Consider the following 18,291-nt stretch of genomic DNA (forward strand, 5'->3'; position numbering starts at 1 on the left):
TTTAAAAAAAATATATTATTTCAAGTACATTATGATAAATACTTTGCTTGTTACATGTACGTGCAACATTTCAGTCATAATTAAATTATAAATGTTAGCTAGATTATGTTCATTATCTGTCTATTGATGTACTGTATGTTTATGCTGACATATTTAAATAGTATATTATCAAAAAAAAGAATCTTATGAGTGTCATTATGTGTATTGAGTTTGCTCACGCGATTTATCTTTCGCGCTTTAGGGTGTTTTCACACCTATGGATCGCTTGTTTTGTTCCGAAACAGGGACTAAATTTGTTACAATGTTGCTTTTTTTTCTTGGTTCGGTTCGCTTTCACATGGCAATTTCAAAGCGTACCAAAATGCGTTAAGGTAAGTCACATGGGAGTAAAACTGTCCTCTTATTGGTCAGAATTTTCTCTGCGTCATCCATCAAAATAATGATTGACAAGTTCGCTCCATGAGTTTATTGTGGCTTTATTTGTAACTGTCGAGACACACACAAACACTTTATAAATGTAGCTCTCTCCCGCAGTTAATTCATATTTGCTGCGGCAAATTCAAACGCGCGCTCTTTCTCTCTCTCCATCTCTGGATTTCCCAGCGCTGTCTAGTAGGCGACCTGTTGTCCGTGTGTCTGTCGAGGGAGACCATTTGAATTTTATAATGAAGCAGAGCGGGAATTGAGACTTCGTCGGGACAGCATTCTCGCACGGAGAAGTGTAATTACACACCAGAGGCGATCGTTGGCTTTCAGATAATGTAAATAATGTGCTCACTCACAGAATCAGACATTACTGATTTTTATATCATATTTTCCGTTATGAAAATGATATAATTTGGTTCGTTGGTCCGTTAACTGGGTCGATTGCTTTCACATCTCAAGCGAACCGCTCCAGAGTTCGTTTGAAAGCGTACCGAGACCACCTCTTCAAGCAGGTCTCGGTACGCTTGTTTGGTCCGCTTTTGGTGCGCACCCGAGTGCGATTGCTGCTTTCACACCTGCCCAAGCGAACCGCACCAAAGGGGCAAACGAACTCTGGTACGATTCAACCGAACTAAATGAGGCAGGTGTGAAAGCACCCTTAGAGCTTAGGTTAAGGGAACATTTAGTGAGCATCGATGCTCCCTGGTTTTCACAGTGCATTGTGGGACTTTTTAAGGAGCAAACCTTTCAGTGTACTGCAAGGATTTTGCAATTGAGACAGCCCTTAAAATGGCCGACTCCCTAATCAGTGCCTTGACTACTCAACTAGGAAACTGATTGACACCAGGCCTGGCTCTAGATTCAAATCACTGAGGGTGCTTCTGAAATTACTGAGGGGGCTCTAGTAAAGTGCAGATGTAGGCTAAGCAACAGCTCCACCACAGCAGTGTACAATGAGACATTTGAGATTATTTACAAGTCATCACTTTTACTAATAATAAGAATTTCAAAAATATTTTGCTGCAAATATTTTTCTATTAATCTATTAGTCTGCTGTTACATTGCTTTAATGTGTTACTATTTTAGCATGTCATATTTCTGTCCAGTGCCGAGTAAATCCAGCATTTATATATAGATGTCACTTCTGAAACTTTGCAGAATCCAATTGGCTGTCGGTTCTCTTAACAGCATGAAAAACAATAGTTTTATCCAATAGATTATATAGGCTGTAGTTTTGAAAGCGAGCCAAGTTCGCTCTCTTTACAATTACTAAAAGGCTGTTGCTTTGTCAGATCATTGCAATCTCACACAGCTGTTATAATCAATGAAGCTGCCAGCAATGCACAATAAATCTCACTTACATTGTGTCTACACAATGTAATGTTAATGAAAGGTTTCGCGGGCCTTAATAACTCAGCATTGAATAAAAACTCTGGCGTTTTGAGCAGTGAGTGGATTCTGACTAACTTAAACTCTGATTGGCCATTGCATTCAAGAGATCAAGAACGTGTTTTTGCAGCGGTGAGCAATGTAGCCAAATCTGTTTCACCAATACATTATTACAGTATAAACTGAGGGTGCTCTTGCTCGTGTTTGAGGGTGCTTAGCACCCTCTAGCAACCCCATAGAACCCGGCCTAATTGAGACACACCCAGAGAGAGACATTCTAGTTTTAATAAATTTGATTGTCTACTGTGGATACATTTTTGTTGAAAAAATAGCTTATTATTACAGGAAAGGACATGTTATTTTGAAAATAGCTTACTTACTGTCATGTTACTGAGAAAATAAGTTAGTGCCATCGCTAATAATTAGTTAGCGTAACTCTCTAACACTGCTTAGAAACAGTGTTATTGTTACTTAAAACTTAAAAATAGTTCTTGTTAACTGAAATAAATCTGAAAGAAAATATAGCCTAAATATTAGATAAAAAGCATAAAAGAAAATTACTGAAATAACTGCTCAGAATCTTGTCATGGTCTAACAAACTCTGATTAGTTCAGGTCTACAAGCCAAAAATCAAACTGTGACATTCATTTTTGTTCTATGCATCACTGAAACACTGTTTTCCTATAATGAAAGTCAAAGTGAATAAATTAATTTTGCTGAAATTGATACAAACAATCCTTTAAAAAAGCATCCTTGTCTCAAACACACAGTATGGGGGTAACAGAATGACCTTACTATTGTGATACACCGTAGAGAACAGCTCAATATGCAACAGTTAAGGACTCTCTGATCAGCCATATCTCAAAGAGACAAGCAGAGTCCAGTCCACAAAACAAAGCATCATCTGTTTCTTAAGGGAAAACAACCTCAGCAATGAACTGCCCTGACACGCTGAGAACATTGAGCTCAGTATGGGGATGACCCCCCGCTGTGATTGTGCCCGGGTCTCAGACAGAAGAGGAAAAAAGGCAGAAAGCGACACGTGTATGAGCACATGCACACACAACCACTGCAGACAAATGGATTTCATGCAGACGGTTATTCACAAGCAAGCCGAGGCACCTCCCCCTAAACCCAATCAGCGCAAACAGAGTTAACCCAGACTCTTTCTCTCATAAACAACACACATACAAAACAAAACCCCCTGTGAGCAGGCCCCGTTTTCTAAATTACAATTAATTGAGCACAATAGGCTGAGTCTGGCTCCAAATGTGACCTCATAACTGGGTAGAGACCAGAACACAATAACGTTCTGCTGGGCTCACCAGCACCAAACAAAAAAGTAAAAGAACATTTACTTATTAGACTTTTTTAAAGTTTTAAATAGTGTCTGACATAAAATAAAAAAGAGCTTGTATTCTGCAGCATCAGCAATCTTATGGTACACCGATTTTATCAGGATTAAGGGCTGATGTTACAGTGGCAAAAATCACTTTTCAAATGGTGGCAACAGTAATATGTTAAAGACACTAAAATAAATATTACTACTCATGGTTTACCCAGTTTTTTAGCAGCAGTGAAGCCAGACATTACCAGTCTTCTCTGAACTAATGTAAACTTCAACAAGAATCATCAACATTGAGCAACAAAAGACAAGGATCATGGTCAAACTGCAACTTTGTGATGTTTTAAGCAATTGAACTACATGTTTCCAGAAATGAGAATCCCAAAACATATGCAAAAAAGTGCCTTTAGAATTATTATTACACAGACTGCAATTAGGATTTAATGAGAGTTTAATGTTAATAATATTATTTTAAAGCTAAATTCTAAGCTTCGGCTATAATCTCTTTATTTCTAAGTGATTTCTACACTAAAAAAAAAATAAAAAAATTAACGCAACAGTTTGCATCAATTTTGAGTGAATTTATGTTCAACCAACAAGCTACAGTGCGTCAGAGGAACTTATAGGAAATAAACATAATGGGGAAAAAAACACAAACACAAAAGTTGATTACTCAAAAAAAAAAGTTGCTCCAAACTACCAGAGCTGTAGCCCTGGAACCAATTAATCTAATCTATTTCAGTTCAAATCAACAGCTATCATAGCACATGCTAACATAACTTAACATGTATATTTAATGAACAAGTAAGATATTACTTGTCACTGGCATTAGCGCAGACATTGCTTATAGTGTCAATGTATCTACTCTTCAGCACAATGGTAACCACAAAAACTTCAACATTACAGAAAATCTTTTAAATGTCAAACATAACAGCATTAAACACTAACAGGTCTTTCCCTTCACTAAAAACAAATAAATTAACACTTAATTTCAACATTTATTCTCCATATCCAGTATTATGCAAAGCATGCAGGGAACTAGAAATCCACTGCCTAATTTTCGAAGTTACTACAACCAAATTAAAAAAAAAGCCAATTAACGCAGAAATTTGAGTTTAAATTACAAACAATATTAAGTTGATGTAATGATCAACATTGTTATGTCAATAGAACTCCACAAAATAATGTTTGCAACTTAAAAAGTTTAATTAAAACAATAAATTAGAATTTTTAACAACCATGCATTTATAGAAGTTGTGGTAACAGTATCATGATGATCATCTTTTTTATATACATTTTTTTAATACACTAAGACAGATGATTCTGCAAAATTGCCTACAGTAGTTCCAAAATGATTCTTTATATGATTTTTTCCGAAGTGTCCTGAGTATCACTTTTGGAATGCAATGTAATAGTGCCACAACACAGAAGCCATTTCACACAATTCACGTGTCATTAAGCTTCGTATTCTGGTGTGAAAACGGCATTCTCACCTGCATCCTGAGAGTTCAGCACCTCCAGGGCATGCATCATGGCACTGGCAAATACGTTGGCATCTTCTTTGCTGCCAAAGTTAAGGCCGTACACCTGCCGTGCATCTCGCCACTGGTGAAACGTTTGCGTGGCCTGGTTGTATTTCAGCCCCTTGGGAATGGCACAGTTTATTACCACCTGTTGACAGAACAGCATAGATAAATTTAAAATCAATGCTTGAATACCATTTGTTGTGAAATGCAAATCCTAACTAAACTTAAAAGCTCAGAAGACTGAAGCACTACATTTCTGCTAAATTAGCCAAAAGGGAGCAGTCTTTAAAATTTCACAGACGAAATGTGGCACTAAACATGGTAAATAAATAAAAACAATGTTTTCAGGCATATTAAAGGGATAGTTCACCCATAAAATGTAAATTCTGTCATCATGCAACCAGTTGATGGAAGCCATTGACTTCCATAGTATGGACAAGTCAATGGCTATCATCAACTGTTTGGTTACCCACATTCTTCAATATATCTTCTTCTGTGTTCAGCAGAAGGAAGAAATTTATACAAGTTATACTTGCGGGTGAGTAAATGACAATTTTATTTTTTGGGTGAACTATATAAAACTTATGTTTAGTATGGTCAACATATTCAATGTTTTGCAAAAACAAAGTCAAGTTTTTCCTCATGAGATCAAGTCGATAAAACTCAAGGCTTCAAAAGTTTCAAGTAAAAATCTCTAAAACCTCTCACTAAACCACCTAAAAGCAGAAACATCTGCATTAATGACAGATAACACTGCATTTTAGGGACAAAGACTTGCTCCATTAAAAGATTCACAAGGACGAACTAGAGATTGAAAAACTGCTGCTTGCAGCACCTCTATATTTGTAGATAACAAAAAGGTAAATCCATTTCTTTATAAGTTTCACCAAGGTTACTGTGGCCAGCTCGGCTCCAGAGAGAGGTGTTACAGCATTAACACTAAATGGTAAATATGGTAACTACAAATGGGTGGGAGATACTTAAATATCAAAACCCTTGACCTAAACTCTTCCAAAAAGCACCCTGTCCTCAACAGGGTGAATCTTTTTTGAGCTTCTATGGTAACTGGCTGTTTTCCCAGTCATTTCAATTTCTCATCCTTTGACATCAATGTAATTATCATAAGAAGTGCAACTAATTAGCAAGTGTTATAAAAGGAAATGTGAACTGTAAGCCATCCTGTCACAACTGACAAGTGCAGAAAACTTCTCAGTTTTCTCAACACATTAATGAAACTGAGCAACAAGAATTAAAAATGGACCATGGTCCTATATAAGCAACTTAGTCAAGTATTTTTGGACAGTTTTCCATATTTTTTCTCCAACACCCAAAAGTCTTTAAGTGGTATTCATTTCTGGCTAAACACGGTATCATACAAAGTGAAAATGTGCATACGTTAATATGTTATGTTAATATTATGTTAAATTATATGTTAATGTGGGAAAATGGTGTGTATATTTTTTTATATATTTTCAGATCTGTAAATAATTTTCAAACACTCTCTCTCACACATACACACATATATATTATATTATATATTATACATACATATATATACATATATATATATATATATATATATATATATATATATATATATATATATATATATATATATATATATATATATATATATATATATATATATATATATATATATATATACTAAATGACTAGTTACTGGCACACTTGCAGCAGGTATAGATCTGAAAACATTAGTCAGTTATATATAGATGACAAGGCTATCATGGTAGGTCAAATGTAAAATGTGCATTGACATTTGGTTTGTGTGCGGCACTTCAACGGCAACTCATTTTGGTCATTAAACCACCATGAACGGCCCATCAACAAATGCCAGTAAGTTTCCTGAAGTAATCTGATACGTTCCATCCTCAGATATCAATGTGATGATTGTGCCGTTCATGAATTATTAACGTAACCAGGACTAAAAAGGCCTAGCTACTCTCAGAGACAGAAATAGGTTTTCCACGAAACACTGAATAACCATAAAATAGCAATGAGTCATGTACAGTGACAACACCCCCTCAGCATTTCTGCCATTTGTGTAGCAGGGTGCAACAACCACAGTCAGTGCTGAATAAAGGTTACTTTTAAGTGCACATTACCTTGCACTTCACTTAAAGTGTAGAAAAGTGCCCTCACCTAAACAATGGAAAAGAAAAAGGTTTCTTTAACGGTTCAGTTCTTCACAGGAAATGAACAGATAAAGAAAGAACGAGGCCAGACACTAATTAAATACATATGCAATATACAGCCTGCAGTGAATTACGTGATATGAAACACTCTAAATTTAGCAAGCAAAGGTGAAGTGTAGTTTCTGTGAAGTAAAAGAAAAGAAAAGAAACAAAGAAATGAAAAACAGTAACTATTTTCAAAAAGGTTTTCAAAATACTCCCCATCAGCCATTGGTTGAATAAACAGATAGCTCCGCCTAAAATTCACATCATTGGTTAGACCATTGTTGCTATGCCAAGCTAGTCAGAATGCTAAAACATAGCAATGTTCAACATGGTCAACACTATTAATGGGAATCAGCCTACAAATTACTTCTTACCTACAAATTACAGGTATTTCCGACTTATCTGGTGGGATAGAAGAAAATTTTGAAAAAAAAAAAAAAAGTATATATGTGTTTGTGTGTGTATATATATATATATATATTATTATTATTATTATTATTATTATATACATATACACATACTTTTTGTGAAACATCAGTTCACTTAAAAACAGTCCTTAATAGATTAGAAAGTAAACAACTACAAGTGCTGGACACTCCAGACTAAAAAAAAAAAGATGTTTCACTGCAGTGACAATATAGCTGAACACTTAAAATGATGCTGTTTAAAGACAAAATCTTATACAGCCTTCACTAAGTAACCTTCATAGAGACATTGATTGGCTGCCTTTTAACAAGGATATAATGGACAGGGTTATATCAGGATACAGCATACAAAGAAGTCCTTGATGATGTAAAGTAATATAATGCAGACTTTACAAAAAGGCCGTTTTGAAAGACGGGACAGCATCAACTATATTGGGCCTAAAAAAAAAAAAATGAAAGGATAATCAAAATTACAAAACATAAGTAAGCGCTGCTACTCATTTCAAATGCAAAGAGGTTGTTTATGCATAAGTCAAAAGAGAAAAATTAAAAATCCCAAAATCCTTTTTCATTCTAAAGGAGAGCGAAGGTGGAAAATGATCATGTAACATGAAACAACAGTTTTTGCTGCATGAAATCTTGTCTTGTATATTATAATTAAATGAGCAGGGAAAAATTAAAGACTATCACTTTAAAAAACATAAATACAACTTGCGCTCTACTGACCACATCTGTGGCATGCTCGTTTGTAAAAACAAGTGAAAAACATGAATAAATGCACGACCAATAGAAATCTATATTTCCAATGTAAGCATAAAACTGTTGCTAAACAAATGCTTCCATAATAACCTTTTTTCCAAGTAAAGACTGCAAGAGCACTTTTTTGTTTCTCATTATAAACAGTGTAGTTTACATTACAAGCAACATTAAACATTAAAAGGAGGTCCCTTGGTTAGTGTTTTGAAGTTTAGGGGCAGTTAATGAAGTGTCTCCCACTACATACTGGAGTTCACAAAACTCGCAAAAAGATGACAAAAGGCTAAAAGGTTGCTGAAGCAGCACCGCTCACGTGTGTAGATGTTTTAGCAATCTCATGAACTTTTAAATACCCTCAATAAAAAGTACTGCCATTTTTCAGTAATATGCCCTCAACCTAGAAGTATTCAGAGCAGAATTTTTTACTGCTACACCATGTTTCCTGAACATGAACATGGCAGTTTTATTTAAGACATGTTAATAGCTTTCAAATGGGACTAGGGTTATAATTAATCTCAGTGAATGCCACCTTAAACCCAGAGACAAATGGCTTCCTAACCACACAAAAAGTTCTGGTACAGACCCCAAATCGTGAAATTAAGAAATTTTCTATTCAATTTCTATTTTCTATTTCAATTTAATACAGTAGCTACAAGGCATAGTTAATCCAGTATTATTTATATGAAAGATGCATTAGTATAGGTGGGCAGGAAAACTGACCTGTGTATTTGGTTATGACGTTTTTTTGATTCAGAAATAAATGGGATTTTTAATATTTTGGTGACCTTTTTCTTTCTGTTTGACCCATAAATCTTTGAATATTCAGTCTCAGGTCACTGAATAGATTGGGTGCTTGATCTATTAATAGCTAGAAATATAAGGAGGCATTTCTGCAATTCAAATCAATAGATAAGGTCAATGTTAGTCTGAGTAAAACAACATTCCCAAATCTTGAATAGGCGAAAAGTTTTTCTTAAAGGAATAGTTCACATTTACTTTCTTTCTTCCATGGAGCACAAAAGGAGAAAAGGACAATTTACTGGTCATTCTTTCCCATATAATAAAAGTGAAAGAGGACCTGTCACACTACAAAATGACCACAAAAAAGCACCACAAAAGTAGTCCATATGACTTGTGCACAATATTTCAAGTCTTCTGAAGTCGACGATGGCGCTATGTAGCAACAGACAGATTAATATAGAGCATGAATCGTTTAGATCACTTGTTTGATCATTTCGGACACTGACAGTCCAAATCCTCATTCAACTTTCATCACATGAGAAAAAAGTAGCCAGTACATTCTTCATAATTTATCACTTATCCTTTTATGTTTCACAGAAGAAAGACTTGAAAAATTGAGGGAGTAAATGATGACCATTTTTGTGTGTGTGTGTGTGTGTGTGTGTGTGAACTATTCCTTGAAATCCAATAATGAAACACTAAAAGGAAAAATAACAGCATTTTCCAGAATGTACCCAAGCATAACATTCTAATCACAACAAGAACAGGGGCATTTCTCATAAGATGTTATTCTCTTTAAACCACGCTGTGCTGATCTGTGAGCCACTCAAACCTCCTGTGCTCTGTGTCATGGGTCATCAAAGCACTGCAGTGAAACCAGAGCCCTCTCTGCAGGGGAAGCCAAAAAGGCCAAGCAGACAACTCTCAGTTAAACCCACTGGATGTGGACTGCCTTTACGACGTTCATGTCGGACTAGATTCTAAAAGACACCATTGCATGACGACAACACCTTTCAGCTGTGACAATATTCACATTACATTTGCAGCATTACATACTTTATTAAGAAAATGAAGAGAGCAAATATAAGCACAATCAATTTTAGTTTTAATTTTTTTTTAATAAAAAATAGCAAATATCTACATTAAAGAGCAGAACAAGTGCCTCATAAATGCCTAAAAGTGTTTTGAAACAGGGCCGTAACCACCATAGACATTTAGGGGGACAATAATTCCCCCTAATAATTAGAAATGGCCCAAATTGCCCTCCCCAATATTTGATATTATTGATGCTGCTCTGCTGTACTCCATTATGCACCACTCTGTTTGTTGTTAAGATAAAAAAAAAAAACTTTTAAAAGTTACATTTTTAGGCTGGTCTGCCTCAGAGGTCTAACAGCGCTCGTCACTGTCAGAATGAGTGAGCTGGCCAATCAAATCAAAGGCGGCGGTGCTTACTGTTCTCAGAAAACTAGCGCAAATTCTAGGGCTGCACAACGATTAATCGCAATTAATCGTTTGCAAAATAAAAGTCTGTGTTTTACGTAATATATGTGTGTGTTCTGTGTATATTATGTATATATAAATACATGCACATACAGTACAGTTCAAAAGTTTGGAACCACTAAGATTTTTTATGTTTTTAAAAGAAGTTTCGTCTGCTCACCAAGGCTACATTTATTTAATTGAAAATACAGTAAAATATTGTGAAATATTATTACAATTTAAAATAACTTTTCTATTTGAATATATTTCACAAAGTAATTTATTCCTGTGATGGCAAAGCTGAATTTTCAGCATCATTACTCCAGTCTTCAATGTCACATGATCCTTCAGAAATCATTCTAATATGCTGATCTGCTGCTCAAGAAACATTTAATGTGTACAATTGTACAAAATATTTGTGTACAATATTTTTTTTCAGGATTATTTGATGAATAGAAAGTTCAAAAGAACGGTGTTTATCTGAAATCTAATATTTTGTAACATTATAAATGTCTTTACTGCCACTTTTGATTGATTTAATGCATCCTTGCTGAATAAAAGTATTAATTTCTTTAATTTCTTTTCAAAAAAATAAAAATAAAAATTCTTACTGACCCCAAACTTTTGAACGGTAGTGTATAATGCTACAGAAGCTTTGTATTTCAGATAAATGCTGTTCTTTTGAACTTTCTGTTCATCAAGGAATCCTGAAAAAAAAAGTACACAACTGTTTTCAACATTGAAAATAATCATAAATGTTTCTTGAGCAGCAAATCAGCATATTAGAATGAATTCTGAAGGATCATGTGACACTGAAGACTGGAGTAATGATGCTGAAAATTCAGCTTTGCATCACAGGAATAAATTACTTTGTCAAATATATTTAAATAGTACACAGTTATTTTAAATTGTAATAATTATTTCACAATATTACTGTTTTTTACTGTATTTTTAATTAAATAAATGTAGCCTTGGTGAGCAGACGAAACTTCTTTTAAAAACATTAAAAATCTTAGTGGTTCCAAACTTTTGGACTGTACTGTACATGTATAAATTTAAGAAATATATACATGTATTAATAAATATACATATTTATATATATTTTATATTACATATAAATATAAATATTTTATATATAAATATAATTTTTTTCTAAAATATATACATGTATGTGCATACATAATTATTATACACAGAACACACACATATATTACGTAACATAGACTTTTATTTTGCAAATGATTAATCACGATTAATCGTTGTGCAGCCCTAGCAAATTCCAATGTGACGCTTTCGTTTTAGCAATGAGAGAGTATGTGACAAGTAGCTGCTAAACATTTAATATTTGACAACTGTTGTATGACTGAAATATTCAGTGACTGACAGTAATATCCAGTGATGCAAACTTCAACATTTTTATGAAATTTCACAATTTTAAATTGAAAACATGCTATTATTTGATTAATATATGATTAATGTAATTCATAACTGAATGTGTTTTGCGTTTTTTGACATTAGACATACAAATAAGAGTGAATATATTAAAAAAAAAGTTTAAAAAAAAAAAATTGTTTAAATTGATAACTTAACTACAATAGACTTTTTTTCTATTTCTTTTCCCCTTAAATGCTTTTTAATTATTTAATTCCTTTTAATAAAAATGGTTACGGCCTTGGTTTGAAATGTTGACAAAATGTCTTATACAATTATTTCATATAAATTAATAAAATATTTATAAATAAAAACAAAAATAAAGTATTTATAAATAAATGTAAATAAATAAAATGTATATAAAACTAAGGGTAAATACTGACCTCTCTACCTGTGAAAAAGGCATTTCTGTGTCAATCCATCATGCTAATTAATAATTTTCAACTCACTGGAGAGCACAGCTCCCCTTTTTCTTACCTGGTGGTCCTGAATTTTACGGCCCACTACTCTGAAGGCGTTGTTGCCAGTGTGGTGATAGATGTGGACTCGACTAAAGCCTGTGGACCCACCAGCCGGAACCCACTTCTTATTGGCGTCGTCATATACCATGACAGCAGCCCGTGCCTGACAGATACTCTGCTCACTGAAAAGGAAGAAAAGATGCATATGCATGATTGGATGATGGAAAACTTTTCACTGTGAAAAATCTTCAATGGTTAACAAAAACAATTCACTCAATGAAACAAAAATCTGGTCTAAAGTTGCAATAAATATGTTCATTAAATTCAATGAGAATTTAACAGTTCCTTAAATCCATGCAGACTGCAATAGTTAAACGTTCTTTCAATCACAGAAAGCTTTAAACCACAGAGAAGTAACCATCCGTCATGTGATCCTGCATTGGCACTCAAGTGCAGTACACCTTTATAGGTCACGCTTTCATTAAGCAGTCACCCATTAAATGTAAACACTGGAAATCAATTTTCTCCTGTCTCTCTGCACTATAGAGCAACTCTACCTTGCATATAACACTAAATTATTTACAATGACTTCCAAACTCCCACTGCGTTAATAGAATAGCAAAAGAGCCACTGAAAGGCTTCTCTTGTCATGTGATCACATTGAAGCAACACTTTTAATGCAGGTGGCAAACGGACCGAGCGAGAAAGCAAGAGAAAAAGTGGAAAAAGTACTCTGACCTTGTTAAAAAAAAAAAAAAAGAAAAATACTTCTGGTTACGCACATCCCTCTACTCTAGAAACCTTGACAATGCATCTTAATAATTTTCTTCTTTGACACTGTGTTACAAAAAAGACCATGAGAAAGAAATGGAAGCTAGATTTTATGTAAGAGTTCATGTCCTAAGCAGTTGCATTTTTTTGGTTGCTGCGCCAGGTCGCACAAGTAGTTCTAATCGGCCTGGTTAGGACACACCGTAAAACTAACAACAATAGCCTGATGTTCATGCTACTTAATTTACACTAACCTCAGTTCATACAAGCATTGATGTCACTTAATAATCACATACAAAAGAGATTGGGCCGCTGGGGAGATGGATAGACTTGGAGATCAGATGCCACATGGCTAACAGAATCAAGTTAATCTAGTAAAATAAATAATCATGACAAAGCGCTCCAGAATATACATCGACAGACTGTTGAGTGTTTTGTTTTAGTTTTCCCTGAAATCAATCTGGGAACTAAGATGAGATCCTGGGATCATCCACCTCGCAGATAAGGGCTAATCTAACAGGATTGTCCTCTGAGACCAATCTCTGCACTTTAATTAAGGAAGAAAAATGCGGGCGTGGGCAGAGCGGGCTCTATGTCATATTACGGTGTAATTGATGGCAGACAGTCAGAGAGCAAATGCTTACAGGAAAACTGGTCAAGAGAAGGGGGAGTCATGACACATACAAAAAAAAAAAAAAAAAAACACTCTTTCAACAAAAATCTATGACTCGAATACAAAACATTTACATCATGCATCATTAGCCTAAGCGGTTATTGCATAGAAACAAAGGAACAACTCATCAACCCAAAATTCTATTTTATTTTATTTCATTTTCTCATAAAATAGGTTTGGTTTTAAAAGTCTTAGAATACAGCGCTTGTGCTACATGGGCCAATTCGATGATAAACTTACCTAATTTTGATCCATGAAAGCATATAAAATACATACTGAACACTACTATTCAAATGTTTTAGATGCGTAAGATATTTTAATGTTTTTAAAAGAAGTCACTCTTGCTCAAGGCTGCATTTTTTTAAAATCAAAAATATAGCAAAATTGTGAAATATTTTTATAATTTAAAATAACAATTTCCTATTTGAATATATTTTAAAATGTAATTTATTCCTGTGATGCAAAGCTGAAATTTCAGAATCATTACTCCAATCTTAATTGTTACATGATTCATCAGAATTCATTCTAATATGCTGATTTGCTGCTCAAGGATCATTTATTATTATTATTATTAATGCTGAAAACAGTTGTGTGTAATTTTTGAAATAGAAAAGCTGAAAATTGAAAGAAATCTGAAATAAAAAGCTTTTATACACTACCAAAAGTTTTTGTTTTTGTTGTTTTGGAAAAGCAACATTCAGCAAGAATGCATTAAATTGATCAAAAGTGACAGTAAAGATCGTTACTACAGCTTTCTATTTCAGATAAATGCTGTTCTTCTGAACGTTCTATTAAAGGTGCCATCGAAAGTTTTTTTACAAGATGTAATATAAGTCTAAGGTGTCCCCTGAATGTGTCTGAAGTTTCAGGTCAAAATACCCCATAGATTTTTTTTTTATTAGTTTTTTTAACTGCCTATTTTGGGGCATAATTAGAAATGCACCGATTCAGGCTGCTGCCCCTTTAATTGCTCGTGCTCTCCGCCCCCTCCCGAGCTCTCCACTCTATCATTGCATAAACAAAGTTCACACAGCTAATATAACCCTCAAAATGGATCTTTACAAAGTGTTCGCCATGCATGCTGCATGCATACATCGGATTATGGGAGTATTGTATTTATTTGGATGTTTACATTTGATTCATCCAGCTTATTGGTGCATTACCGCCCCCTTCTGCTCCGGACAGTGACGCAATTAGGACATCCGCGACATGCACACCTACGCACAATTTTAAAAAATATAGCAATACCAAAATACAAACAATGCAGAATAGCTTGAATACAGCGTGCATCTCCCTCAGACTGTAAACGAAGCTTGGGCGCACTAGATAACATGATGGATGCCAACCGCTGTAAAACAGGAAAGAAGAAGAAGCAGCAGCATCACTGTGGAGTGAAAGCGGATATATACAACAGACCCGGAAGAGAAGACAATGCTGAATAAAGTCGTAGTTTTTGTTATTTTTGAACCAAAATGTATTTTCGATGCTTCAAAAGCTTCTAACTAACCCACTGATGTCACATGGACTACTTTGATGATGTTTTTATTACCTTTCTGGACATGGACAGTAAACCGTACCTACATTTTCAATGGAGGGACAGAAAGCTCTCTGACTAAATCTAAAATATCTTAAACTATGTTCCAAAGATGAACGGAGGTCTTACGGGTGTGGAACGACATGAGGGTGAGTCATTAATGACATAATTTTTATTTTTGGGTGAACTAACCCTTTAAGAGCATCAATATGAGGGTCAGGACGACAGCTGACAAGGCCAAAACAAGCCACGCTGCTGATATTTGCTGATCGTATGATACCTGGAAATGATTGTTTCACCCACACCTTGCTACTGTTTGTAAATTCAATCTGACACTTCAGCAGGCCTGGAGAACTGTGGATTTCAAACACACAGTACGACTACACAAAGAATAGTGTCAGCCCACCATTCATGTTCTGATTTGACAATATAGCAACCTAATAACCTTCAAATAGATAATGTTTCCCCTCAGTCTCATTTCAGAGGTGCAAATAAATTCCAAGGACAGAGGGAAGAAAGCACACAGGGTTCTGTGATGAAAGGAAAACAACGTGATGGAATAATGCACATAGCCAAATTATGACAGCTATGCAATCTATGCTCACATTTTCTCATCAATCATAGGATTAATAAACCATTTAGGGAATTTGTCAAAATAAAAAGCTCCACTGTGCAGGAATTGGAGGCAAATAAAAAAGCAGTTTAATATAAATAAGCTAAACTACTGGTGTGCGGGTGATTATGCATCGAGTCAAGTAGAAAATAAAGCTGAAAAATGTAAACCTTACATTATTTGTATTTCTTCAAGGCTCAAAAGAACAATGGTAATTATATTAATAATTATATTGCCGTTAATTAGCAAATAATTTTCTGAATCTCTGTTGCATGTCAAGTGTTTGACATTTGGATCAATGATGAACTGAAAAACCATTAAGCTTAAAGGAATTAATTTGGCTGTAAACAAGAACTATGGCAAAGTGTGATCAAAAACCTTCTGATGTAAAAAAACATCCAAAGCACTGCAGCAATGCAATCAGGAAACATTTTCATTCCTTCATTGCCTTAACGTCTCAACAGCTAAAAAATACGACATCAGAGGGCTTCGTGCTGAGGCTGCAGTGACGCGAGAGCAAGCACTGCCTGCAAAATGCTCTGGGGAAGAGCATGGTAAACCAAGATCTGATTATGCAACCCAGTGCCCACAACATCAGGAAAAATAATCATCAACCTTCTACACAGCTCAAAGTAACGTCCTCAATGACAGCTCCATTGTCTCTGCCCATGTAACACACTCATTCACAAATAAAACTACACAAGTTAAAATGAAGGGATGCTTGTTGTAGCATGTGTGATAATGGCATTGTGCCTACAAACAAGGATGCGGATTCTGAAAGCTGACAACAAACCAAAAATGCTACTAAAATAACACTGCGAATATCATAATTATTTTAATGTGCTTTTTATTCAGCTGTTATGTCATCAGACATGTTATACAAACCTTATTCAATAAATCAACAATTTATGATCATCACCCTTGCATCATCACCCAGAAATGTTTACAGAAGCAATTTTTATGCATTAAAAAGTATTACTAAACATACGTCTAGATAAATGTTTAAGTTGTTGTTTAGGTACATACTAATTGAAGACAAGTTTATTAATATAGTTGTTGCATTCATTTGATAAAAAGTGTCGAAAACTTGAAAATAAAATGAATTTATCTTTCAACAACAGCTGTTTGGCTGAAATGATAGCATCACTGCTTTTTTATGTAAAAAAAAAAAGGGGAAAAAAAGAAAAAAATCATCCATTTAGGAATTTCAAATAATGCATTAATGTTCTATATAATTCACAAGTTGCTATAGACTACTGGAATTATATACATATCTTTATATTTGTGTCAATGTATGATGAGCTAGCCCTGAAGATTTGATATGAATCATGCATGTCACAAAGGCCAACTCAGACTCGCTCACACTTTAACACTTAGTTTGTTTACACAGCTCAAATTGTCTAACACTATAACTCAACAAGCTGCCATCCCTAAGCCACATCACAAATCCACTGAGACTATAGCAAACACAAAGATTCAGACCTCCGCATGAGTCAAGTGGACCCACTGACCTCAGGTCCAGATATCTTCTTCAATCCTGCTCAGGGATTTCTGAGGTATTGAGGTAAAGAATATCAAAAAAGAAAGATTGAAATACAGACAAACAGTGAGACAAAGTCTCAGTCAAGGTTACCACAATATAACCCTGTACTTCTGTGATGGCTCAAAGTTGTTTCAGCTTTAAGCTCAAATTTCAGCAACACCAACAGAAAAAAAACACAATGTGTTTCACACAATGAAGGAATAGAGATCTTGAAGGACACAGTGACAGAGATCACACTGTAAATCTTCAAGATTGAAAAGTGTCCTCTAAACTTTCATAGACAATGGTGCAAGAGAAGGGACACAATTTAGACTTCTTTGAAAGCCATATTTGCCAAGTTAGTGAAGAGCACACACATTTGGGTCAGTGAGTCAATTCAGTGAGAAAGAAGGGTATTTTCATGGATGGCAGGTGGTATTTCTGAGTAAGGGCTGGAAATACAAGAGAAACGGGTCGTCATCATCAGGTTTGGGGGACAACTGCAATGTCCCAGGCTCTGTGACAACAGGGCCCATTAAAGGCCCTCTATGGCATAGCCCTACACTTTGTGCCAGGGCAAGTAGTCTGATTCTTTTTGATGAATCAAAAATCTTATAGCATATTACTATATTATATATATATATATAATGTATATGTGATATATAATGTGTGTGACCCTTTCTGGCAAAATGAGTCACAATGAACACATTTTCAAAAATTAGTTATTGTTATTCTCACATTCTATCAAAAAATGAAAATCAAAATGATGTATGATTTGTTGGAATCCACCAAAAAATGACTGAGCTACACCTGTTTGAATTCGATAGAGAGAGAAAAGCCAATTTTGAGAAAAACTGAGAAAGTTTTCTGAAGGTTCCAAAACAAAATCATCTAGCATACCTTAAAATCACTGGTAAAACCACCAAATTTGGCACAAACCCCATATCTATAGGATATCTATATTATAACGTTTTTCCCATTATTCCACAATTGTT

At 34.7% G+C, this 18,291-nt stretch overlaps 1 protein-coding gene across 3 annotated transcripts in view; it reads right to left on the minus strand.

Moving 5' to 3' along the window:
- The window catches only part of enah (ENAH actin regulator), a 97,385-nt gene that overhangs the window by 40,994 nt on the left and 38,100 nt on the right, over positions 1–18,291 (minus strand). For all 3 annotated transcript variants that reach the window (XM_067384150.1, XM_067384155.1, XM_067384149.1), the window contains exons 2-3: positions 12,200–12,365; positions 4,654–4,831 (exon numbers count right to left, since the gene is read on the minus strand). In XM_067384150.1, coding sequence (XP_067240251.1) covers positions 4,654–4,831; positions 12,200–12,365 — 344 coding nt within the window. The remainder of the gene's footprint in view (positions 1–4,653; positions 4,832–12,199; positions 12,366–18,291) is intronic.

The sequence above is a fragment of the Chanodichthys erythropterus genome, chromosome 4, assembly GCF_024489055.1.
Source record: "Chanodichthys erythropterus isolate Z2021 chromosome 4, ASM2448905v1, whole genome shotgun sequence".
Lineage (NCBI taxonomy): Eukaryota > Metazoa > Chordata > Actinopteri > Cypriniformes > Xenocyprididae > Chanodichthys > Chanodichthys erythropterus.